This window comes from Schistocerca gregaria, chromosome X (genome assembly GCF_023897955.1).
Source record: "Schistocerca gregaria isolate iqSchGreg1 chromosome X, iqSchGreg1.2, whole genome shotgun sequence".
Classification (NCBI taxonomy): domain Eukaryota; kingdom Metazoa; phylum Arthropoda; class Insecta; order Orthoptera; family Acrididae; genus Schistocerca; species Schistocerca gregaria.
In genome coordinates this window covers 624,745,955-624,772,288 of record NC_064931.1, presented here as the reverse complement: position 1 = coordinate 624,772,288, position 26,334 = coordinate 624,745,955, and the positions used below count along the sequence as shown (strand labels likewise).

At 42.8% G+C, this 26,334-nt stretch overlaps 1 protein-coding gene across 5 annotated transcripts in view; it reads left to right on the top strand.

Annotated features, from left to right (window-relative positions):
- The window catches only part of LOC126297822 (glutamate receptor ionotropic, kainate 2), a 402,447-nt gene that overhangs the window by 274,099 nt on the left and 102,014 nt on the right, over positions 1-26,334 (top strand). For all 5 annotated transcript variants that reach the window (XM_049989054.1, XM_049989056.1, XM_049989055.1 and 2 more), the window contains one exon: positions 24,862-25,003. In XM_049989054.1, coding sequence (XP_049845011.1) covers positions 24,862-25,003 — 142 coding nt within the window. The remainder of the gene's footprint in view (positions 1-24,861; positions 25,004-26,334) is intronic.

The following is a 26,334-nucleotide window of genomic DNA, read 5'->3' as shown; positions in this document are numbered from 1 at the left end:
TCCTGGTATATGTGTCACACATTACATTATTCGATGGGAATTTCATACAACTTTAGCACTGAGACTTTCTCTCCATTGGGCATTTCTACAGAGTGTCCCAGAAATGTTACAGTAAATTTCGAGAGGCTGTAGAGTGTCTTGAAGAAAGAATTGAGGACATGAACCAGTGTCTGGAAACGTCATCCAACGACGCTACAGAGCGTCGAAACTATAGGTGTCGACGCCTGCCGTTAGCCCAAAACTTCAGCAGCAAATGTGACTTCGCTGACACAGTTTACTTTTCTTTTGAATACCGAAAAAACGGGATATTTTAGAAAATTCCAGGAGAAAAATAAACTTCGGATGGAAACCCGACTCTGAAACATCCACTGAGCCAACAGAGCATCGCATTCACGGAAGACAAAGCTTGTCTATGCAGCAGGTAGCTCCATCTTCTCCGTTGACGATTGTGACAATCAGTCGCGAACGCTGAGTAACGAAAGACATTGCGAGACGCTCAGCATACATTTCGTCAGCGTACAAAGATACATTTGCAGCCGATGGGGTGACCCAGAGGCAGGAGCCGACTCCTGTAAATTCGATGCTCCATAGCGTCTTTGGATGACTTTTTCAGACACGGACTACTATCCCCAGTTTGTTCCTCAAGACTTGCACTACAAACCTTCGAAGTTTACCGCAAAATTTCTAGGACACTCTGTATAAGTTTTTGTACAGATTTTTCTAAGTATACATCGTCATAAGCGGTTAAATCTCCATTTATTAGATATAAGTAATTAATAGAGGCAATTATGTGAATTCCCACGTCGCTACATGATGCATACATGCGGGTACACTTCTTCAGCGGTTACACCTCTTCAAAGTAACTGAAGACTTTCGTCCTTCTGTGGACTGAGAAACATCCCTCACAAATACTTACAGACCGAGGTACCGAATTGGTTGAGACACCTGACTCACTGTCGGATGGGAAACTAAATTAATTTTCAAACAGGAAACTTTGTTTCAGCTCTACAGTGTTCTAATGGTGTCATGGGTGTGCCGGAGGAGCTATACATTGCTTTCCTAACGCCCACAGAATAGTTCACAGAATGGCGATCAGAAACTCTGCACCACCAGCTCTTATCTCGCCTGTTGGCTAAATATTGGCTCCTATCGAATGCGAGTTCAGTGTCTTATTCACGGCTCCATCTCACTTGGCTGCCGTCATCCATATGGCGCAGAACATACTTGACACATTCATTATACTCAGAGAAAAAGATGGACCTTACATCTGTGATACCAGTGTTGTCCTACAATTGCCCACGAAAATCTGTCACATTCACATCTTTTGTTTCAAACTTGTGTTTGGACTACATCTAGTACTGAGTCTTGACACATGACTTCTGTTAGTTGTAGACTTCTCATGTTCTTTCTTTCGTCTGGCTCAATTGTAGACAGACACACAACGATGCAAAAAAAATCACAACATCAAAAACCAATTAATGTAGAGTAATGAAACTTCAGGAATACACTTGTTTAAGTAACATATTTAAGTGATTAACATTGCAAGGTCACAGGTTAAGCGCGAGATAAGCCATCGCAGATGTGAAATGCTGCTACATTAATAATCAGATGTCAGTTTGTGGAATGGAGTTTCATGCCCGTTGCACTTGGTCGGTCAATACTGGGGCGGCTAATGCTGTTTGAGGACGACGCTATAGTTTTCGTCTGATGATGTCCTATAAGTGCACGATTGGGAAAGATCTGGTGATCGAGCTGGCCAAGGTAACATGTCAAGACCCTGTGGAGCATGTTGGGTTATAACAGCGGTACGCGTATGAGCGTTATCCTGTTGGAAAACATCCCCTTGACTGCTGCTCAAGATTGACAGCAAAACATGTCGAATCACCAGCCTCATGTACAAATTTGCAGTGAGGGTCCGTGGGATAACCACGAGTGTATTCCTGCTGTCATACGGAACCGCGCAGTAGATCACAACTCCATTTGTAAGTCCAGTGTGTCTAGCACACAGAAGGTTTGGTTGCAGCCTCTAAGCTAGCCTCCTTCTAACCAACACAGCCATCACTGGCACCGAAGCAGAACCAGCTTTCATCAGAAAACATCACAAACTTTCACCCTGCCCTCCAACGAGCTCTTGCTTGACACTATTCAAGTCGCAAATACCGGTGTTTTGGAGTCAGTGGAACGCAAGATACAAGGTGTATGGCTCCGAGCTGTCCTGGAAGTAACCCATTTCTAACAGTTCGTTGTCCCACTTTGACGCCAACTGCTGCTCAGATTTCTGCTGCAAATGCATTACGATGCGCCAGAGCCATACGCCAAACACTATGGTCTTCCCTCTCGATAGTGAGACGTGGACATCCAGAGCTCTGTACATTCTAGTGACCACCGCTGCCTGCAGTCATGTACAGTGGCTACATTCCTGCCAATTCTTTCTGTAATACCGAATAAGGAACATCCAGCTTCTCGTAGCCCTATTACAAAACCTAGTTCAAATTCAGTGAGGCATCGATAATGAGGTCTTTGTCGGTTTAAAGTCTTTCTTGATTAACATAACTCAGCACGTCCAGTCTCACAAGTAAGTCACCCTCACTACCGTTAGAGCGTGTATTTGAAGCAAAGCTGATTTGCATCATAGTGGTGCTACTAGTTCCACTCTTGTGCCACTGGCCCGAAATTTGAACAGACCTCATCTTTCAGATGAAGAAATGCGCCTATCATCTTTCGTTTATGTCGCACAACTCCTTCTTGGTGTTGGGATTTTTTTTTCATAAGTGTAATTTAGTGTTTCCAAAAGTAGCTACGAATAAATCAGCACTTGGCTGCTAACAGGAATACAGTAAGGTTCTTCAGCTGTTGTAAGATAACCTGAAAATGAACTTGTGCTTCGTCTCTGATAACCTCGTTGTTGAGGGGACGTTGAACCCTAATCTTCCTTGCTTCTTTCCTTCATGGAGGACATTAGTCACTCCAGTAACCGACAAGGAAAATCGTTTCAAATTGTCACAAGTGTTAAACAGGAATGTGGAATTGCTCCCACGTTATTTTCATTTTTTCTTGCTGCAAGCATCCATATTGTAACATCATCACCACCAGATCTAGAAATTGGGTAAAGGACTGACGGAGGATTACTAGACCTCAAAATATGAAGGACCAGGATATGGTTTTCTTCAACTAGAGTTCTTGACGTCCAGTACACTGATAGAAAAGTAATTTTGGCCAACTCAGAATATGCTCTACTGGATATTCTACATGCTTTTAAATGACAATAAAAGCATTGGTCTACAATCAGCATCAAGAAGCCCCATATCCCAACGTGCCTCACTTTATCAAAAAGTGTCTCTTACCATCACAATAAATGGCGAGTTTCAGTAGAGCGCAGAACATTCTCCCTACTTTGACAGCAGTATTATTAATACGTCGACAGGCACTTATTAATAAGTGCAAACGTTGAATCTGAGATCTAGCATAGATTCGTTAGCTATAAGCAGTGCCCCTATGTGGAAATTGTAAAATAATATATCATCACTGTTCTAACTATTTATATTGCGATTTCTCCGTATACAGGATGTTTCACAATTCATGTTACATATTTTTAGAGGTTGCGGACGGGAATTACAGATCAGGTTTTAACATGGCAACCCATCTCCAGAAACGTCATCTAACGACGCTACAGAACATCGAAGTTATAGGCGACGGCACGTTCAGAGCAAAGACAGATCGACTGTAAAAATTGTATCAGTAAAATCTCGAAGTATTCGTAACAAAGTTCTCGAATTTACTGCCTTCCCTGAAAGTTCTCAATCTCAAATTATTCTTGGGTCTTGCGATGGCTAAAACCTGAAGTAAAGAGCTCTGAGATATTTAGCGAGTTTTGGAATGTTTATCGGAAGGATAGATTAGACGCCGTAACAGGATGAGTGTTCACTGCATGCTACAAAAATATTTTTTCTACTGAGGTTGAAACTGAATGAGATAGTGAAGTTATCTGGTTGCGTATAATAGGTCTAGGTGAAAGCAAGTTAATTGTTGGATGCTTTTACCGACCGCCCGACTTCACTGTGACAGTTCTAGAGTAATTCAAAGAAAGTCTATGGTCAGTTGTGCATAAATACCCCCATCATGCACTACCAGTTAGGGGTGAGCTTAACCTTCTGAGAATAGACTGAGACGTGTATGGATTCACTGCAGGTGGTACAGAGAGAGAGAATTTTGTGAAGTACTTTTGAACACGTTTTCCGAAAACTGTCTTGAGAAGCTAAGTCTGCATCCAACACGCAATGGAAGTACCTTGGATCTTGTAGCTACAGACAGGCCAGACCTCATCGATGGCGTCAGTATAGAGACGGGGATTACTGATCGTGATAGCATAGCGACTATGGTTACGAAAGTTAATAAACTAGTCAAGAGGACAAAGGGAGTGTTTCTGCTAGAAAGAGCAGATAAGCTGTTGTTAGCATCTCACTTAGACAATGTACTGCAATCATTTATTTCCAGAATGAGGATCACAGAGGGATTGCGAGCAAAGTTTAAATAGGTTGTAAATCGTGCTCTGGACCAATATGTGCCTAGAAGTGGATTAAGGACGGAAGAGTGCCGCAGGGGTTTTTATAAGGAAATTCGGAAAATGCTAAGGAAGCTAAGGCTGTTACACTCTCGGTTCAAAAGAGGACATGCAAATGACGGCACCTAAGGATTAGCAGAGATTCGTGCGTCTGTGAAAAGATCTACTCGTAAAGCATACAACAGCTACCACCGTCATACCTTGGCGAAAGATCAGACGGACAACCCGAAAAAATTCTGGTCCCCCGTAAAGTCGCTAAGCATGTCTAAGGCTTCCATTCACTCACTCGTTGACCAGTCTTTTTTTGGCAGTAGAATACAGCAAAAGGAAGGCCGAAGTTTTAAATTCCTCGTTTAAGAAATCGTTCACGCAGGAGAATCCTACAAACGTACCGTCTCTTGAACATCGCACAGATTCCCGTATGGGTGACACTGTAATAACCATCCCTGGCGTAGAGAAATAAGTGAAAGAGTTGAAAATAAATAATTCGCCGGGTCCGGATGGAATCCCATTTCATTTTTATAAGGAGTACTCTATGTCATTGGCCCCTTACTTAGAGCCGAGCGGTTCTAGGCCCTTCAGTCCCATAGTGCTCAGAGCCATTTGAACCATTACTTAGTTTGCATTTACCGCAAATCTCTCGACCATGGCAAAGTTCCAAGCGACTGGAAAAAGCGCAGGTGACCCCTGTATATAAGAAGTGTAGAAGAACGGACCCAAAAATTGCTGATCAATGCCCTTAACATCGGTTAGCTGCAGAATTCTAGAGAATATTCTGATTTATAATATAATAAATTTCCTAGAGATCAAAAAGCTAATGTCCACGAATCAGCACGGCTTTAGAAAGCACCGCTCATGCGTAACCCAACTTGCTCTTTTCTCATATGATACACTTCGGACTATGGATGAAGGGTAACAAGCTGATTCCATATTTATAGATTTCTGAAAAGCATTCGACATGGTGCCCCACTGCAGACTGTTAACGAAGGTACGTGCATACGGAATAGGCTCCCAGATACGCGACTAATTCGAAGACTTCTTAAGTAATAGGGTCCAGTATGTTGTCCGCAATGGCGAGTATTCATTAGAAACACGGGTAACATCAGGAGTGCACCAGGGACGTGTAATAGGACTGTTGCTACTTTCTGTATACCTAAATGATCTGGCAAACAGGGTGGGCAGTAATCTGCGGTTGTTTACTGATGATGCTGTGGTCTACAGGAAAGTGTCGAACTTAAGTGACTGTAGGTCGATACAAGATGACCTAGACCAAATTTCTACTTGGTGTGGTGAATGGCGGTTTGCTCTTAACATAGAAAAATGTATCTTAATGCGGTTGAATAGGAAAAATAAACCCGTAATGTTCGGTAACAGCAATAGTAGTGTCCTGTTTGACACGGTCACGTCGTTTAAGTATCTGGGCATTACGTTGCGAAGCGATACGAATTGGAAGAGCATGTGAGAATTGAGATAGGGAAGGCGAATGGTCGACTTCGGTTTATTGGGAGAAGTTTAAGGAAGTGTGGGAGAATTTTAGAGAAGCAATTCGTCCGCAGCTCGTGGTCTAGTGTCTAGCGTTGCTGCCTCTGGATCACAGGGTCCTGGCTTCCATTCCTGGCCGGGTTGGGGATTTTCTCTGCCCGGGGACTGAGTGTTTCTGTTGTCCTCATCATTTCATCATCATCATCATCATTCGCGACAGTGGCTAGATTGGACTGTGTAAAAATACGGACTGTGTAACAACTGGAACTTTGTACGGGCGCTGATGACCGTGCCGCTGAGAGCCCCACAAACCAAACCTTATCATCATTGAAACAATTCAGAGGTGAACTGCTAGATTTGTTGCCGGCAGGTTCGATTAGCATGCAGGTGTTAGGGATATGCTTTGGGTGTTCAATTGGGAATCCCTATAGAATGTTTAGAGAACCGGCATTTTAAGCTGACTGCAGAACGATCCTACTTCCGCCAACATACATTTCGCGTAGGGACCAGGAAGATAAGATACGAGAAATTATGGATCATACGAAGGCGTATAGATAGTAGTTTTTCCTTAGCTGTAACTGCGAGTGAAACACGAAAGGAAATGACTAGTTGTGATACAGATTACCTTCCGCCACGCACCGTACGGTGGCTTGCGGAGTATGTATATAAATGCAGATGTAGATGAAAATCATTCTGATGCATCTGACAGTAGAATACATGTAACGATACCGTTTTTTCTAAGAATGTAGGGTATGCAACGTGCACAAGTGGTATGTACTAGGACAAGAAAAAAGTCTAGTAAACATGTGTTCTAAAATGCATACCTGGGTAGCCATATGCACTTGTTCATCTTCGCTAGTGTGAAATATATCTCCATCTACATCCACATCTACATACATACTCCGCAAGCCACCGTAAGGTGCGTGGCGGAGGCTACCCTGTAGTCTACCGTCCGTACGCCTCCGTATGAGCCCTAATTTCTCGTATCTTATCTTCGTGATCCTTACGCGCGATTTATGTTGGCGTCAGCAGAATCGTTCGGCAGTCAGCTCTAAATGCCCGTTCTCTAAATTTTCTCTATAGTGTTTCTCGAAAAGAACGTTTCCTTCTCTCCAGGGACTCCCATTTGAGTTCCCGAAGCATCTCCATAAGACTTACGTGTTGTTCGAACCTACCGGTAACAACCCTAGCAGCCTGCCTCTGAATTGCTTCGATCTATTCCTTCAATCAGTCCTGGTACGAATCCCAAACACTCGAGCAATACTCACACCAGCGTCGTATGTGCGGTGTCCTTTACAGGTGAACCACTCTTTCCTGAATTTCTCCCAATAAACCGAAGTTGACCATTTGCCTTCCCTACCACAGTTTTCACATGCTCGTTCCACCTCATATCGCTTTTCAGTGTTACACCCAGATATTTAAACGACTTGACTTTGTCAAGCAGGACACTAGCAATACTGTATCCGAATATTATGGGTTTTTTCTTCCTACCCATCCACATTAACTTATTTTCCATATTTAGGGCTAGTTGCCATTCATCACAGGAAATTTTGTCTAAGTCGTTTTGAATCTTCCTACAGTCACTCAAATTCACACCTTACCGTACACCACGGCATCATCAGCAAACAATTGCAGACTGCTTCCCACACTGTCCACCAAATCATTTATGTATATAGAGAACAACAGTGGTCCTATCACACTTCCCTGTGGCACACCTGATGATACCATTGTCTCTGCTTCGAGCCACTCACATATCTGTGAACTTATTCCATATGCTTGTACCTTCGTTAACAGCCTGCAATGGGCACCGTGTCAAACGCTTTCCGGAAATCTAGACGTATGGAATCTACCTGTTGCCCTTCATCCATAGTTCTCAGTATATCATGTGAGAAAAGGGCGAGCTGAGTTTCGCACGAGCGAAGGTTTATTATATTCCAGCTGAGAATATGTTGAAGGATTCTGCAGCAAACAGAAGTTAGGGATATTGGGCTGTAATTTTGCGGTTCCGTTCTTTTACCTTCCTTATATACTGGAGTCACCTATGCTTTTTTCCAGTCTCTTGGAACTTTGTGCTGGGCGAGAGATTCACGATAAATGCAAGCTAGGTAAGGGGCCAATGCCTTAGAATACTCTTTGTAAAAGCGTACTGGGATTCCACCCGGACCTGGTGATTCAGTTGTTTTCATATCTTTCAGTTGTTTCTCTACTCCAGGTATGCTTATTTCTATGTCGTCCATGCGGGAGTCTGTCCGACAGTCAAATGACGGTATGTTTGCACGGTTCTCCTGTGTGAACGATTTCTTGAATGTGAAGAAGTGCTCATAGCCCTTATGGTATGCCTTTTAGAGACCATTTTCTTGCTTTGGTCCATACTACCACCTCTGAAAGTTGCCTACCCTACATCTTAGCAACAACAGTACCGGTACACGTATTCCACTATCAGAGGTCGCTGCTTATAACTTTCGACTCGTTCGTTTCCGGTACAGATAACCTTACCTCAATTTTGTACATTTATCCTTGTCCATAATCTCTGAAAGTCTTTAACATTATCACGCAATCACCCTGTATATTCATACATACATACCAAACTATTGGCAGCAGGGTTCAATAAACCCAAGCCAAACAAATAAAAAAATGGGCCAGAATAGTTTTCGGTCCCTTAGAGGAAAGAACTTTCTATAATCATGACGTCAGCATTCGGACTAAGCTGTACGTATTCCAGTATATTGCAATACTAAACCTAAATTACGGCCACCTGTAGGAGGCTTGAAATTTTTTTCAAGGAATTTCATCAGAGCTACATGGAAAAAATCCTTAAAAATACAATGGCAGAATCGATGAACAAACAACATTGTCCTCGAAGAAGCAAATTCAGCAGCATTGAGCCGGAAATAATCAAATGTCAGCTGGTCATGTGGTTCGTATAACGGAGTGTCGTCTTCCCAAGCAAATCATTTGCTTGGGTGCAAAGGACGCACAAGGTATCCAGGGAGAACAGCATGTAGAGTATAAAGAAGCGCTGAAGTGCAGCATGCATAAATGATTGATGAGTACTGAAAAATGAGAAGCTACAATATGTTATCGACAATGAGGTGTCCGTTTGTTCATGACGATGCACGATATTCGAACGAACTGGAACTTCATATGCATGAAATCGATAAGCGGCAAGCAACGGAGGAATTACTGGTCATTCGAAGAATCAACCGTCAGCTTGCGGTGATCAGTATAAGCATAAATTTGTGGAAGCGATTTCGGCTCCAGAATCGGTCTAAATAGTTATCAGAGGAGCCACAATCAACAAGCATGTAATGTGCCAAAAGAAGACATTCCCGTTACCGAGTGATGGCCTGTTATGCAATGACAATACTTTTGCGTGCCAAACATTGTTGTTGATATGAGTGTGCTTCATGTTGGCAATGTGACACGATGCCGTCAGAAATATTCAGCTTGTCGTTGACGTGATAGATTCTGCTAGTAGTAGCCGTGGTGTACAGAGTACGGATGAAAAACATTGGTTCCTGGCAGCATTCCACGCGAGAGTTGCCTGGCTCGGGTTGCTGCATGCCTGGGTGGATGCTTTCTTCAAAACGACTCTCTGTGGCTTGTCGGCGAACACGCCTCCGTGATTTGAATTCCTTTAATCTTAGTTTCGAACTGTTTCTTGCATTACCTTTGAGTGATTTAAGAAAGTAATACTAAATTTAGCATGCGACACGTACAATGGAAACGAAGAGGCACCTCTACACTCTACTACCTCAGTCGGTGTGTTTGTAAGAAAAGTTCAGCTTGTTATGCGGAGAACTTCTGGGTTCTCGAAATGTACGTGCATCTCGTAGTGGGAAGTCGTCACGCAAAGGAAATAGCACCACACATTCCCAACGGTTTTGTGCCCTTACGTCTCCAGTTTTTTAAAGTGTCTCAGATAATTATTGAGCCGCTTAGGACCACCATTTTACCGCCGGCGCATGCATTTCTGATCTCGGACGTAAACATGTTCGAATGAAGTAAAGCGATACGCCGGCAGTTAAATACCAGAGGCACTGAACATTGCTCCAAGGGTACAGACCACGCTCCCCAACGCAGGCGTCGGCGCAGAACACACTTGAAGCGTTAGCCACAGGAAAGGAATGCCATAATCAGGTGGAGGAAACTGAAGTAAATATCAGGTGGAGGAAACTGAAGTAAATATTGACATTTAGCTTTGACTTTTCAAAGCTTCTGGGTACGGTGTGTTCAAGTAAAATCTGAATTTCAAGTTATGAAAGGTTACAGAAATATCTGTAAGTTAGGTTCTCAGAGGACCCGTACACTGCGCGCAGCGTTGTGACGGTGTAAGTGGGTATATACCACATTTAAAAAAAATGTTCAAACGTGTGTGAAACCTTATGGGACTTAACTGTTAAGATCATCAGTCCCTAAGCTTACACACTACTTAACCTAAATTAACCTAAGAACAAACACACACACCCATGCTCGAGGGAGGACTCGAAACTCCGCCGGGACCAGCCACACTGTGCATGACTGCAGCGCCCAAGACCGCTCGGCTAATCCCGCGCGGTATATACCACATAGACTTGAAGCTCTTTCGCCTATACCTGTTTGAGAGAGTGACAAAGCTTGAAGATAAAATGTTGACAGTTTCCATAGTAACGAGTATCCTCAAGGGAAACCGATGACAAACGAGTGGTCGTACCCATTGAGCTGCCGTGAGAACAGCTCCCGTGTTAACGAATGACCTAGTATGGCGTCGCTATGTCGCTATGGGAATACCAGGCCACTATTCTGCTAGTAGGCTGTGGTATTCTTATTTTGTAGCGGATCAGATGTGATGGTGGCTCGGCGTCTGTGAGAAACAGAAGTAAATTTTTTAATATAGTTGCGAATTTGTGTTAAAAGAAGAGATGAAAGATACGTTGTTATGAAAGTAATAAAAGAACCCAACCCGCTGAAGTGCTAATATGGACGTGAAATTTAATGATTTACAGTCAAATCTATTTTGTAAGAAAGTATTAAATAAAATGTGTGTGTAGTAAATGAAAGGGTGTCTTATTAGCGGCACTGTGGGACCGACACGTAATAAAGTAGGTGAATAAACTTAGTACGTTATGACCGATAGTCAGAAAAGACAGATTTCCGATAGTCAGAAAAGACAGTCATAGTGAAATTAACCTTAGATGCATTCAGAAGTTTGAGAATACTCGTATCTGTCACCATTCTCTCATTAATTCTATTGAAAGCATTAAATTAACGCAGTTTAACAAAGCGTGATACTAACTGCCAAACAGGTAGGACACTCCCTCTTCGTAATTGTGAATCATTAAACCTTCATCGATTCCTGATATCATTTGTACACCGCGGTTATCGCGATAGGAGTATTACTATTTATACTGGATCTGCACGATGATCGTGAATAACTGCAACTAGCAAGGACTTCAGGAAGCAATGTACAAGTTACGTAGGATAACGTAATACCAGAATACAAAAGCATGAGCTAGAAGACAAGTATTCGACAGCGTAGTATGTTACTTATTGTTACCGGCTACAAGAGCAGAATATCAATCATAGCGTTTCTGTTATGGCTGAACTACAAGAGGCAGTAGCTCGCCTGGTGTCTTTGGACCATAAAGCTCGAAGTTATGCCATCATCAACACTAACTCTTTAGACTGAAAATAATCCGACATTTAGTAAGGCACAAGCTACGATCTGGACATACTCTACGTGAAAGAAAAGCTAACGCCTTTGCGCTCAAATACAGATACACCTGTTGGATACGACAAACACGAAACTGCGCACATACATACTGCAAAATGTATGCCAACGAGCCGCCACTGCCAACTATGCATCCATAGCCACACACCCTACGGTGGCTTTAGAAGTTCAGATGCAGATGTAAATGCCTGCGAAGAAGGAAACGTTTGCAGTTATACTACTGAAAATACCTTCAAGACAGTCGTAATAGCCCCATAGACTCACAATCGTCAAACCTGTCATCCATTGAGCATGTGAAGAATTCGATGGAACAGTGTCTGGGCCCTTCTGCATTGCCAAAAAAGCTGCAACAACGAGTGAATATAGCTCGATGCAAACATCCTACTCCTCTGTCATATTCTCTAAGTACGACTGCAGAACCGCCTGTATCTGTTTGAGCTCCGAAATATACTGACATAGTTAAACTAGAAAATTTGTCCATATGTGACTATGGTCGTCTACTGTGCAGAACTTATTTCACATCTGAATTAAACTTCATTATTGTAGTACTACTGCTTCAGGGAATTCATTTTTAATATTCCCCAAGTTTCTATGCAAATAGATTGAGATTCATGTAAGTAGATGAATATCCGCTTTATCGTCCATTACATTTCAGGAGTGCAGGCACATAAATGTCAACACAGATGATGGGTTCGCAAAATGTGAAGTCCCTGCAACTAATATCATCCTCATTTTTTCTCCTCCCTTTCCTGCTTAAGATATTTACTTTTAAACTTATCGATATCGAAATGTTGCATTTTGGTGTAATTCTCTCTGACCGCTGTTCAAAGTATCGATTTATAGGAGAGAGGTGTTTTACAAATGGTGAAGTACATTAAGTCGCACGGAACTGTTGGCTTTAAGTTTTCCAAGAATATTTTCAGTAGTATAACTGCAAAATTTTCCTTCTTCGCAGACATTTACATCTACATCTGAACTCCTAAAGCTACCGTATGGTGTATGGCTATGGATGCATAGTTGACAGTGGCGGCTCGTTAGTATACATTTTGGGTGGCCACAAATTTTTACACTATAACAAATTTGGAAGTGTGAAATATGACATGCTGTATAACAGTTACGATTTTAACAATTTGATACAACTGCAGCTGCATCCAGTAATAATAATAATAATAATAATAATAATATGATGCATAACATGTCTGACGAAAGGAAGAATTGGTTTTATGGAATGTTGTTGTTTTATACATAATTAAGTACGGTTTAGGACCAGAACGACATACTGTGAAGCTTTCGCTATTCTCAGTTTCGTCAGCCAAGTACTAATACGGTATTACTAAAGTATTACTCTTCACCAAGTCTCATCTTCTGAAGCAGAAAAATAACATAATTTCCTCTTATGAAATTTCCTGTCCTTCCATTTACTGAACACAAAAATTAATGTTAATACACGTTACACTGCACTGCAGCTACACGTTAAATAGAGAAAACTGTACTGCTGCATGACCAACTGCATATTCATAAAGAAAAGCCATGCATCTACTTTTAAATCGCGCAAATGTCTCGACCACGTTATGATTGGAGTATGTTGTATCATTCACAACTTTTTTGTCAATTGCAAGTGTTGCCAATGCTGAAAGCCTATTCTCCGTCACTGTATTTCGAAGAAAGGTTTTTATCCTTTTCGTTGTTGAGAAATGTATGATAAAATCCAAAGCTTAATATACTGTAACACATTCGGAAACCCGCAAAATAGGTTTTGGGTTTTCCAACTATAACATATACTGGCGTCCGATCTAATTTTACGATATAGTGAGTGAATTGACGTATCTGAAGAATGTGCTATCATATAGGGGCATTAGCGAACGGGGATGTATGTCTGGTGCAAAGTGCTACCATCTGGTGGCACTGATGTAAACTTTGAGTGCACGCCATGAACCTATAAAGCAATTACGTTACGCTAGTTGCGCATGCGCAAAAGCTCCTCAAAACGTGCGCTACTGAAGATGTGCTAGCGACACTGATGCCAAATTTTACAGAGTCTACAGTAGCAATGCTGCACAGCGCGGTAGATTTAAGTGTGTATATTTCAGATTATTGCATCTATGTTACGTTTAACAGCGTTCAAAGAAAAATAACCAATAAAACCGCAAATATCAGAAGTTAGGGTGTTTATGTGTTCCTGTGCTCTTACATAGCAACCGCCACTGATAGTCGAACAGTCACTGTGGGACTTAACAAAAAAATGGTTCATATGGTTCTGAGCACTATGGGACTTAACTTCTAAGGTTATCAGTCCCCTAGACTGGAATTACTTAAACCTAACTAACCTAAGGACATCACACACATCCATGCCCGAGGCAGGATTCGAACCTGCGATCGTAGCAGCAGCGCGGTACCAGACTGAGGCGCCTAGAAACGCTCTGCCACAGCGGCCGGGGCGGCACAAGCAGGTCACGGTACTTTTGCACCTGTACGTAGACACCTACGAGAAACATCCTTTATAGGCTTTTCCGCTTTTGTGAACGTATTCCAATGGAGACAAAGGTAATTACGGTAACAACCGAATAAATCATAATTACATTATTACTCTGCAACAAATCAACAGAGACTAAGGATGCCTCATACAAAGATACTCAGAAAATATGCCTGAATGACACAGAACATCGTTTACTTCCCCTTGGTTATGAATTTTGATTGTAATTAGAATAACAGTCTGCCACACGTAACTTCATAGATTAATTATACCAGCACTGTACATATATCGATTTAAAGCAAGAGGAAGAACCAGCCAAAAATTCACTTCTGTAACGTAATATAGAACAACCTAGCAGACACTGTAAGCGGAGGACTAACAGGGGTGTGTGGCTTACGAGGGTATTCCCAAAAGTAAGATCTCCTATTTTTTTATTAGTACAGAGCTCTGTTTGTGTGGTAGTTGGTCACACTGTTATGAAGAGTGCTTCACGCGCTGTGTGTGAACATGCGCACGCCGCGCTGAGGCGCTCAGTCTTGGCTTGGAAGCCGTTGAGAATGGAGCTCCCGTTGGATGTTACCCTCAAGTGCGAATTGCGAGCAGTTATTCGGTTTTTGAACGCAAAGGGCACTGCGCCGATTGAAATCCATCACCAACTGACTGAAGTGTATGGTGAGTCGTGCATGGATGTGAAAAATGTTCGTAAGTGGTGTAGAGAGTTTACAGCTGGTCGGACCGAAATTCACGACGAACAAAGTAGCGGGAGACCGTCAGTTTCTGAGGAGGCAGTGTTGAAGGTTGAGCAAAGCATGTGTGAAGATCGGCGGATCACCCTGGATGATCTATGCACCTTGATTCCTGAGGTTTCCCGAAGCACCGCTGACAGAATTTTATCGGAAACATTGAACTACCGGAAGTTGTGCGCAAGATGGGTGCCACGCATGCTGACTGAGGACCACATGTGGCAAGGAGTTGATGCATCCCACCCATTTCTTCACCGCCTTGCAGCCGAACAGGACAACTTTCTGGGCTCAATTGTCACGGATGACGAAACCTGGGCATACCACTTTACACCTGTTACAAAGCAACAATCACGCCAGTGGCGGCATCCTTCTTCGCCAAAGCCGCGGAAATTTAAACACAGTCTGCCGGTAAAGTCATGACAACCGTTTTCTGGGATCGAAAAGGGGTATTGTTGGTCGAGTTTATGCCCACTGGGACCACAATTAACGCTGAAGGTACAGTGAGACTCTGAAAAAACTCAAATGGGCAATTCAGAACCGGAGAAGAGGAATGATGAGCAAGGGCGTACACATTCTCCATGACAACGCTCGCCCACACTTCGCTCGGCAAACCGTTGCTCTCCTGAAACAGTATCATTGGAACATAATCACTCACCCACCCTATAGTCCTGACTTGGCGCCCAGTGACTATCACCTGTTCCATAGGTTAAAACAACATTTGGCCGGAAAGCGATTCAGCTCCGATGACGAGGTGAAAGAAGAGGTTCATAACTTTCTGAACAGCATGGCGGCGAGCTGGTATGACATGGGCATACAAAAACTGCCACAGTGTCTACAAAAATGCATCGACAGAAATGGTGATTATGTCGAAAAATAGCTAAATGTTCAAGCTGTAAACTGATGTAAGCCATTGTAGAAATAAACAGGTCTATGTACTTATAAACAAATTGGAGACCTTACTTTTGGGATTACCCTCGTAATTGCAACACAGACCTACCATCTGAGGCAGCGTTACTTGAAGCCCAGTCGCACATACCTGAACTGTGAACCTACCTGCCCTTTCCCGTGATGCCGATATTCTCACCCTGCTCTCCCACACGTGAAACCTGGTTCAAGCTGGCATGAACGCAACTCTTCAGAAGCTGTCTGTACACCATTAAAGAAACAACAAATTAGTCTAGTAAAATTAGATATATTATTTAGGCCGCTTTCCTCCAGTTAAGTTGGCGTACATACGTCACAACATTTATTCAAATATGACAACAGCAGTCTCCAGAATTCAAGGAGCTTGCGCGACTGAGACTAATTCCGACCGACAAGTCAATTCCACCCTAGTGATTCAGCTACGTGCACATACTATTACCGTCACTTTGTTGTTCTTCTACGCGGGATTTAGAAATGAACCGACAATATAGTTTTAGATCTGCCGGCAATGATTCGCACAGTTTGTGCACGACACAAAAGAAGTTTACCGCCGGCCGGGGTGGCCGAGCGGTTCTAGGCGCTACAGTCTGGAACCGCGCGACCGCTACGGTCGCAGTTTCGAATCCTGCTTCGGGCATGGATGTGTGTGATGTCCTTAGGTCAGTTAGGTTTAAGTAGTTCTAAATTCTGGGGACTGATGACCTCAGAAGTTAAGTCTCATAGTGCTCAGAGCCATTTGAACCATTTGAACACCTAAACCTTTCTGTTCGAGCTCTGATTTCTCTTATTTTATTTTGATGATCATTCCTACCTATGTAGGTTGGGCTCAATAAAATATTTTCGCATTCGGAAGAGAAAGTTGGTGACTGAAATTTCGTAAAAAGGTCTCGCCGCGACGAAAAACGTCTATGCTGTAATGACTTCCATCCCAACTCGTGTACCATATCTGCCACACTCTCTCCCCTATACCGTGATAATACAAAACGAGCTGCCCTTTTTTGCACCCTTTCGATGTCCTCCGTCAATCCCACCTGGTAAGGATCCCACACCACGCAGCAATATTCTAACAGAGGACGAACGAGTGTAGTGTAAGCTGTCTCTTTAGTGGACTTGTTGCATCTTCTAAGTGTCCTACCAATGAAACGCAACCTTTGGCTCGCCTTCCTGACAATATTATCTATGTGGTCCTTCCAACTGAAGTTGTTCGTAATTTTAACACCCAGGTACTTAGTTGAATTGACAGCCTTGAGAATTGTACTATTTATCGAGTAATCGAATTCCAACGGATTTCTTTTGGAACTCATGTAGATCATCTCACACTTTTCGTTATTTAGCGTCAACTGCCACCTGACACACCATACAGCAATCTTTTCTAAATCGCTTTGCAACTGATACTGGTCTTCGGATGACCTTACTAGACGGTAAATTACAGCATCATCTGCGAACAATCTAAGAGAACTGCTCAGATTGTCACCCAGGTCATTTATACAGATCAGGAACAGCAGAGGTCCCAGGACGCTTCCCTGGGGAACACCTGATATCACTTCAGTTTTACTCGATGATTTGCCGTCTATTACTACGAACTGCGACCTTCCTGACAGGAAATCACGAATCCACTCGCACAACTGAGACGATACCCCATAGCTCCGCAGCTTGATTAGAAGTCGCTTGTGAGGAACGGTGTCAAAAGCTTTCCGGAAATCTAGAAATACGGAATCAACTTGAGATCCCCTGTCGATAGCGGCCATTACTTCGTGCGAATAAAGAGCTAGCTGCGTTGCACAAGAGCGATGTTTTCTGAAGCCATGCTGATTACGTGTCAATAGATCGTTCCCTTCGAGATGATTCATAATGTTTGAATACAGTATATCCTCCAAAACCCTACTGCAAACCGACGTCAATGATATAGGTCTGTAGTTAAATGGATTACTCCTACTACCCTTCTTGAACACTGGTGCGACCTGCGCAATTTTCCAATCTGTAGGTACAGATCTATCGGTGAGCGAGCGGTTGTATATGAGTGCTAAGTAGGAAGCTATAGTATCAGCGTAATCTGAAAGGAACCTAATCGGTATACAATCTGGACCTGAAGACTTGCCCGTATCAAGCGATTTGAGTTGCTTCGCAACCCCTAAGGTATCTACTTCTAAGAAACTCATGCTAGCAGATGTTCGTGTTTCAAATGCTGGAATATTCCATTCGTCTTCCCTGGTGAAGGAATTTCGGAAAATTGTGTTCAATAACTCCGCTTTAGCGGCACAGTCGTCGATAACAGTACCATCGGCACTGCGCAGCGAAGGTATTGACTGCGTCTTGCCACTACGACCAGAATTTCTTCGGATTTTCTACTAAATTTCGAGACAATGTTTCGTTGTGGAACCTATTAAAGGCATCTCGCATCGAAGTACGTGCCAAATTTCGCTCGTCTGTAAATTTTAGCCCATCTTCGGGATTTCGCGTTCTTCTGAACTTCGCATGCTTTTTCCGTTGCCTCTGCAATAGCGTTCGGACTTTTTTGTGTACCACGGGGGATCCGTCCCATCTCTTACCAATTTATGAGGTATGAATATCTCAATTGCTGTTGCTACTATATCTTTGAATTTGAGCCACATCTCGTCTACATTCGCATAGTCAGTTCGTAAGGAATGGAAATTGTCTTTTAGGAAGGCGTCTAGTGACACTTTATCCGCTTTTTTAAATAAAATTATTTTGCGTTTGTTTCTGATGGATTTGGAAGAAATGGTATTGAGCCTAGCTACAACGACCTTGTGATCACTAATCCCTGTATCAGTCATGATGCTCTCTATCAGCTCTGGATTGTTTGTGGCTAAGAGGTCAAGTGTGTTTTCGAAACTATTTACAATTCGCTCGGGTTCGTGGACTAACTGCTCGAAATAATTTTCGGAGAAAGCATTGAGGACAATCTCGGAAGACGTTTTCTGCCTACCACCGGTTTTGAACAAGTATTTTTGCCAACATACCGAGGGTAGGTTGAAGTCCCCACCAACTGTAACCGTATGAGTGGGGTATTTATTTGTTACGAGACTCAAACTTTCTCTGAACTGTTCCGCAACTGTATCATCGGAGTCTGGGGGTCGGTAGAAGGAGCCAATTATTAACTTAATTCGGCTGTTAAGTATAACCTCCACCCATACCAATTCGCACGGAGTATCTACTTCGACTTCATTACAAGATAAACCACTACTGACAGACACAAACACTCCACCACCAATTCTGCCTAATCTATCTTTCCTGAACACCGTCTGGGACTTCGTAAAAATTTCTGCAGAACTTATTTCAGGCTTTAGCCAGCTTTCTGTACCTATAACGATATCAGCTTCTGTGCTTTCTATTAGCACTTGAAGCTCAGGGACTTTTCCAGCGCAACTACAACAATTTACAACTATAATTCCGACTGTTCCTTGATCCAAGCACGTCCTGTAATTGCCAAGCACCCTTTGATATTGCAGCCCATCCCGCACTTTCCCGAGGCCTTCTAACCTAAAAAACCGCCCAGTCCACGCCACACAGCCTCCGCTACCCGTGTAGCTGCCAGCTGAGTGTAGTGAACTCCTGACCTATTCAGCGGAATCCGAAACCCCACCACCCTATGGAGCAAGTCAAGGAATCTGCAGCCAATACGGTCGCAAAACCGTCTGAGCCTCTGATCCAGACCCTCCACCCGGCTCTGCACCAAAGGTCCGCAGTCGGTTCTGTCAACGATGCTGCAGATGGTGAGCTCTGCCTTCATCTCGTAAGCAAGACCGGCAGCCTTCACCAAATCAGATAGCCGCTGGAATCCAGAGAGAATTTCCTCAGATCCAAAGCGACACACGTCATTAGTGCCGACATGTGCCACCACCTGCAGCTGGCTGCACCCTGTGCTCTTCATGGCATCCGGAAGGACCCCTTCCACATCAGGAATGACTCCTCCCGGAATGCACACGGAGTGCACACTGGATTTCTTCCCCTCCTTAGCCGCCGTATCCCTAAGGGGCCCCATTACGCGCCTAACATTGGAGCTCCCAACTACCAGTAAGCCCACCCTCTGCGATTGCCCGGACCTTCAGCGATAATCTATCACAACACTGACCCACAACTAGGTAATTAACATCTTCCAACTTACCGACATTTGGTTGGGGGACAACATATGATGCACCATAATCTCTGTTCAATTAACCTAAATATAACTAAACATGCACACACTGTCACCAGCAAAATCACACTTTTAACCACCAATTAAAATCACTGCCTATGTGATTGTATGTATTCAGACTTAACATCAAATGAAGAAATAGCCGGCCGGGGTGGCCGAACGGTTCTAGGGGCTCCAGTCTGGAACCGCGCGACCGCTACAGTCACAGGTTCGAATCCTGCCTCGGACATGGGTGTGTGTGATGTCCTTAGGTCAGTTAGGTGTAAGTAGTTCTAAGTTCTAGGGAACTGATGGCCTCAGAAGGTAAGTCCCATAGTGCTTAGAACTATTTGAACCATTTTTTTTTAAATGAACTAATACAAAGCTTATGGTGTAACTAAAGTGGACCGCCGTCTAACATAGACCCTACCTCAGCGAAGCTCCATCTTGTTATCGTTTACAGAACGGTATATCACTCCTACTCATAACATTTTGGTTTTTTGTGAAGTCAGACAAGACACTTTAGTGGCCATTTTCTTATCAAAATTATACCATCCTACACTGGTTCCTCCAATGGAAATTGTTCCAGAACGCTCTCTGAAATAATTCTCGCTTCGTTCCTACTCTCATAAAATGTGGTTTTTCGATGGACTACTTTTGTTTGCCTGATTGTCCATCCCTTGGACTAGTCCACCATCTAGTTGTCAAAGGTGTCTGCTCTCACAAATTGTGTCTAACTTTTACAGTGATCAGTCAGAATATTATGATCACCTGCCTAATAGCGGATATGTCCACATTTGGCGCTGATAACAGCGTCGACGCGTCGTTGCATGGAAGCAGCGAGGCCTTGGTAAGCCGCTGGAGGGAGTTGGCACCACATTTGCACACACAAGTTATCTAATTCCCATAAATTCCCGGAAAGGGGGACGATTAGCTCTGACGCCACGATCAATCACATCCCAGATGTGTCCGAACAGATTCAGATCTAGTGAGTTGGGGGAACAGCACATCAACGGGAACTCGCCACTGCGTCCCGCGAACCCCTCCATCACACTCCTGGCCTCGTGACGTGGCGCATTATCGTGCTGACAAATGCCACTGCCGTCGGAAATCATGATCATCATGTAAGGGTGGACGTGGTCTGCAACCAGTGTACGATACTCCTTGGCCGTCATGGTACCTTGCACGAGATACACTGGACCCACAGATGCCCACGTGAATGTTTCCCAAAGCAAATTAGAGCCGCCGCCCGCTATGAAATGCTCTGCCATTGCGTCAGCGACCAGTGCTTATGGTCACGTGCCCATTTCTGTCGCAGCTGCCTATGTCATAGTATTAACGTTGTCACATGCATAGGTGGTCGGCTACGGAGGCCCATCACTAGGAGTGTTCGGTGCACTGTGTGTTCAGACGCACTTGTATTCTGCCCAGAATTAAGGTCTGATGTTACTTCCGCCACAGTTCACTGCCTGTCCTGTTTTAACAGTCTGCCCAGCCTACGATGCCTACATCTACATGGATACTCTGCAAATCACATTTAAGTGCCTGGCAGAGGGTTCATCGAACCGCCTTAAAAATTCTCTATTATTCCAATCTCGTATAACACGCGGAAAGAATGAACACCTATATCTTTCCGTTCGAGCTCTGATTTCCCTTATTTTATCTTGGTGATCGTTTCTTCCTATGTAGGTCGGTGTCAACAAAATATTTTCGTATTCAAAAAAATGGTTCAAATGGCTCTGAGCACTATAGGACTTAACATCTGAGGTCATCAGTCCCTAGAACTTAGAACTACTTAAACCTAACTAACCTAAGGACATCACACACGCCATGCCCGAGGCAGGATTCGAACCTGCGACTGTAGCGGTCGCGCGGTTCCAGACTGTAGCGCCTAGAACCGCTCGGCCACCACGACCGGATTTTCGCATTCGGAGGAGAAAGTTGGTGACTGGAATTTCGTGAGAAGATTCCGTTGGAACGAAAAACGCCTTTCTTTTAATGATTTCCAGCCCAAATCCTGCATCATTTCTGTGACACTCTCTCCCATATTTCGCGATAATACAAAACGTGCTGCCTTTCTTTGAACTTTTTCGATGTACTCCGTCAATCCTATCTGGTAAGGATCCCACACCGCGCAGAAGTATTCTAAAAGAGCACGGACAAGCGTTGTGTAGGCAGTCTCCTTAGTAGGTCTGTTACATTTTCTAAGTGTCCTGCCAATAAAACGCAGTCTTTGGTTAGCCTTCCCCACAACATATTCTATAAGTTCTTTCCAATTTAAGTTGTTCGTAATTGTAATACCTAGGTACTGAGTTGAATTTACAGCTTTTAGATTAGACTGATTTATTGTGTAACCGAAGTTTAACGAGTTCCTTTTAGCACTCATATGGATGACCTCACACTTTTAGTTATTTAGGGTCAACTGCCACTTTTCGCACCATTCAGATATTTTTTCTAAATCGTTTTGATCTTCTGTTGACTTTATTAGTTGATAAACGATATCGTCATCTGCAAAAAACCGAAGACGGCTGCTCAGATTGTCTCCCAATCGTTTATATAGATAAGGAATAGCAAAGGGCCTATAACACTATCTGGGGAACGCCTGCAGTCACTTCTGTTTTACTCGATGACTTTCCGTCAATTACTACGCACTGTGACCTCTCTGACAGAAAAATTGGAAATCCAGTCACATAACTGAGTCGATATTCCATACGCACGCAATTTCACTACGAGCCGCTTGTGTGATATAGTGTCAAAAGCCTTCCGGAAATCCAGGAATACGCAATCGATCTGAAATCCCTTGTCAATAGCACTCAGCACTTCATGTGGATAAAGAGCTAGTTGTGTTTCACAGGAACGATGTTTTCTAAATCCATGTTGACTGTGTGTCAATAGACCGTTTCTTTCGACGTAATTCATAATGTTCTAAAATCCTGCTGCATATCGACGTTAACGATATGGGCCTATAATTTAGTGGAGTACTCCTACTACCTTTCTTGAATATTGGTGTGACCTGTGCAACTTTCCAGTCTTTGGGTACGGATCTTTCGTCGAGCTAACTGTTGTATATGATTGTTAAGTATGGAGCTAATGCATCAGCATACTCCGAAAGGAACCTAATTGTTATACAGTCTGGACCAGAAGACTTGCTTTTATTAAGTGATTTGAGTTGTTTCATTACTCCGAGTATATTTACTTCTACGTTACTCATGTTGGCAACTGTTCTCGATTTGAATTCTGAAATATTTACTTCGTCTTCTTTTGTGAAGGTATTTCGGAAGGCTGTGTTTAGTAACTCTGCTTTGGCAGCACTGTCTTCGATAGTATCTCCATTGTTATCGAGCCGAGAAGGCATTGATTGTTTCTTGCCGCTATCATACTTCACATACGACCAGTATCTCTTTGGATTTTCTGCCTGGCTGCGAGACAAAGTTTCGTTGTGGAAACTGTTATAAACATCTCGCATGAACTACGCGGCAAATTTCGAGCTTCTGTAAAAGATCGCCAATCTTGGGGATTTTGCGTCTGTTTAAAAATGTACGACATCTGTAATGAGTGGTGGCCTCCCAACCCCACAACGTCTGGACGTGGTTTCGCCACGTGATGAAGACACACATGACAGCATTTCTCGAACACTCAACAAGTCGTGCAGTTTCCGAAATGCTCGTGCAGGGCCTCCGGGCCATCACAATCTGCCCTCTGTCAAACCCAGACAGATCGCACGCCTTACCCGTACTACAGACGGAGAGCACGCTCACTGATACGAAACGCACCGTGCCTCTGTCTGACTGGCTGTAAGCATCACTGTCACGGCTCACACGTTCGGACTTTTTTCGCTGGAGTTCTGTTTCATCTTGTATGCCCAGAGTCGTCGGTAAGATGAAGTCTCTTTCAGTGACTACATATGTGCAATTGTCAAACTTGTAGGCGACGGCTTAGAAAATTGCAGCAGTCCTGCTTGACACAAAATACAGTCGATGATCAACCATCAATAACATACCCCATGCTCATATAGTGTTCTCATTTATGTTTTCTTTCCCCCTCTTAAATAGTCTTTTTCTACAAAGTAGAAAAATAAAGATGGTTCAAAACGTTATACTTCCAATGATATGAAACTTACCCAAAATGCAGAAAAAAAGCCACAACATAAACAAAATGAAAAAGAGGTCAGGCAAAGACTTTATCTTCGATTTCAAAATATGTTTGAAGGTAATAAATTAATTTATCAGTTTGGTGCACCAAAAGGATTGTCAATATGGAGGATGGATTGCTATAATCAGTAACTGAGCACAATCAGCGAAGTGTGATATTGTGAATATTGAGTACATTGGAACGTCGTTGGAAGTGAATGTTGTTCTTCTTGAACTCAGTATCAAACAGTATATCGTCTTCGTGTTTCTCTTCAGACCAATTACATATATAACATATCTCAAAATAAGAAACGTAAACTCTCCCAGCTGTTTCATTTATGAAAGCAGTCACTTGTTTATATAAATAAATCTGACATATACCAAAAATGACTCTGGTAGTTCTTTCGTCGTGATGGATGATTAGTGTAGTGGCAGAGCTCGACCCAATGTAAGAGACATACAACAAAACATACGCGCAATTTTCATTAGCAAGGAGTTTTCGTTTTTGGAGATTTCAGATAAATTTCATTTGAACTACTTATCTTTCGCGAAGCATCCAACTTGTTTTTAAGGGTATTAATATTTCTTCCTGTCTGTGGTCGCATGCTGCAATTTTCCAAGACTATCAAATACAGAAACAAAACATTACAGTTTCTTTAGTCATAGAAACATGATACTATGATAGCAAATTTTTCTGTTTCAGGCCATTGCTAAAACAAATAAAAAATTCGGCAGAATCTCATATTGTGCTCGACTGCTCCACATCACGGATATACGACGTACTCAAGCAAGCACAACAAATTGGAATGATGAGTGATTACCACAGCTACCTAATAACCTCATTGGTAAATACTGATTTTTAATACTGATTTTTATTATAATATAATTAGTCTTGTAATGTTAAAATATAAGACTTATATCAATATGAAAACGTATTATTGTTAACATTTCTTTGTAAGGTGTCATGGGACCTTAATATTTTTTAAATTATAACTGTGGATGTTTACATATGTGTATATATGCATGTTCCAATTCTCCTTCTAAACCACTGGACTGATTTCAACCAAACGTATCGTTTACTGTCTGGAAAGAATCACTGGGGAGGGTATGAACCAGCGTGGGACTGAGGGTGAAAAAGTATCGTAGCTCACGACGTGTAAATAGCCACATTATATTCATCCAACATTTGAGAATGAAAGCATTTCCTGACTTGCAACTAACTTTACCCATAGTTTCAAACCTACACGATACCACAAAACGAAAAAAGGAAAAAGGTTTATCGCTTACTACATTTTCGTTGTTCATGCAGTAAAACTGCCACATCAGATGCGAAGTTATAATTTATTACTCATTTACTACTAATTCTGTTCGGGAAACATTTTGCATACAGTATTCAAATATACCCCGGAGTGTACCTGCTAAAATACATGATTTTACAACACATAGTTCACGAGATATAATGTCAGAAACACGGAGATGCGTGGAAAACTGGCTCGTCGTGCATAACGTTTTAATTTATTCCTTCTTTACTACTAACTTCGTTTGTAACACTTTTCGCAGACAGTAGCCACATATAGCAGTGGATGTACCTGCAAAATTATATGAATGTGCGACGAATAGTTCAGGAGATATGAGGACATAAACACTGAGCTGCGTGACAATGAAACTTCAGGGCGAAATATGTGTACAAATATGACTAAATTTTCTACTAAACATATGTGACAAGCGCAAACGCAGGCAAAGCCGCGTGTAAAAAGCTCTTCCTAAACTCCTGCATCGATTTCGAATTTCGACACATATTATTTAATATCTGGAAAAAAACTGTCGTCGTAACAATCAGCAACCTCCACTGGGTTGGGGCTGATAATGTCAATGGAGAAGGAGGGAGAGGAGATGGACAAACAGAGAAGGGGAAGGAGGAGATCAACACAGACAAGGGTAGGAGGAGATGGACAGAGAGAGTGGGAGGAAGAAGTGGACAGAAAAAGGGAAATGGATAGAGAAAGGAAGAGGAGAAGAGTGGGTGGGGGAGGTAGGCAGAGAGGGGAAGGAAGGGATGCACAGAGAGGATAGGAGGAAATGGACAGAGAAACTGAAGAGGAAGAGATGGTTAAGGAGAGGGAGGAAGAGTAGATGGACAAAGAAAGGAAAGAGAAGGAGATGGACAGAAAGAGGG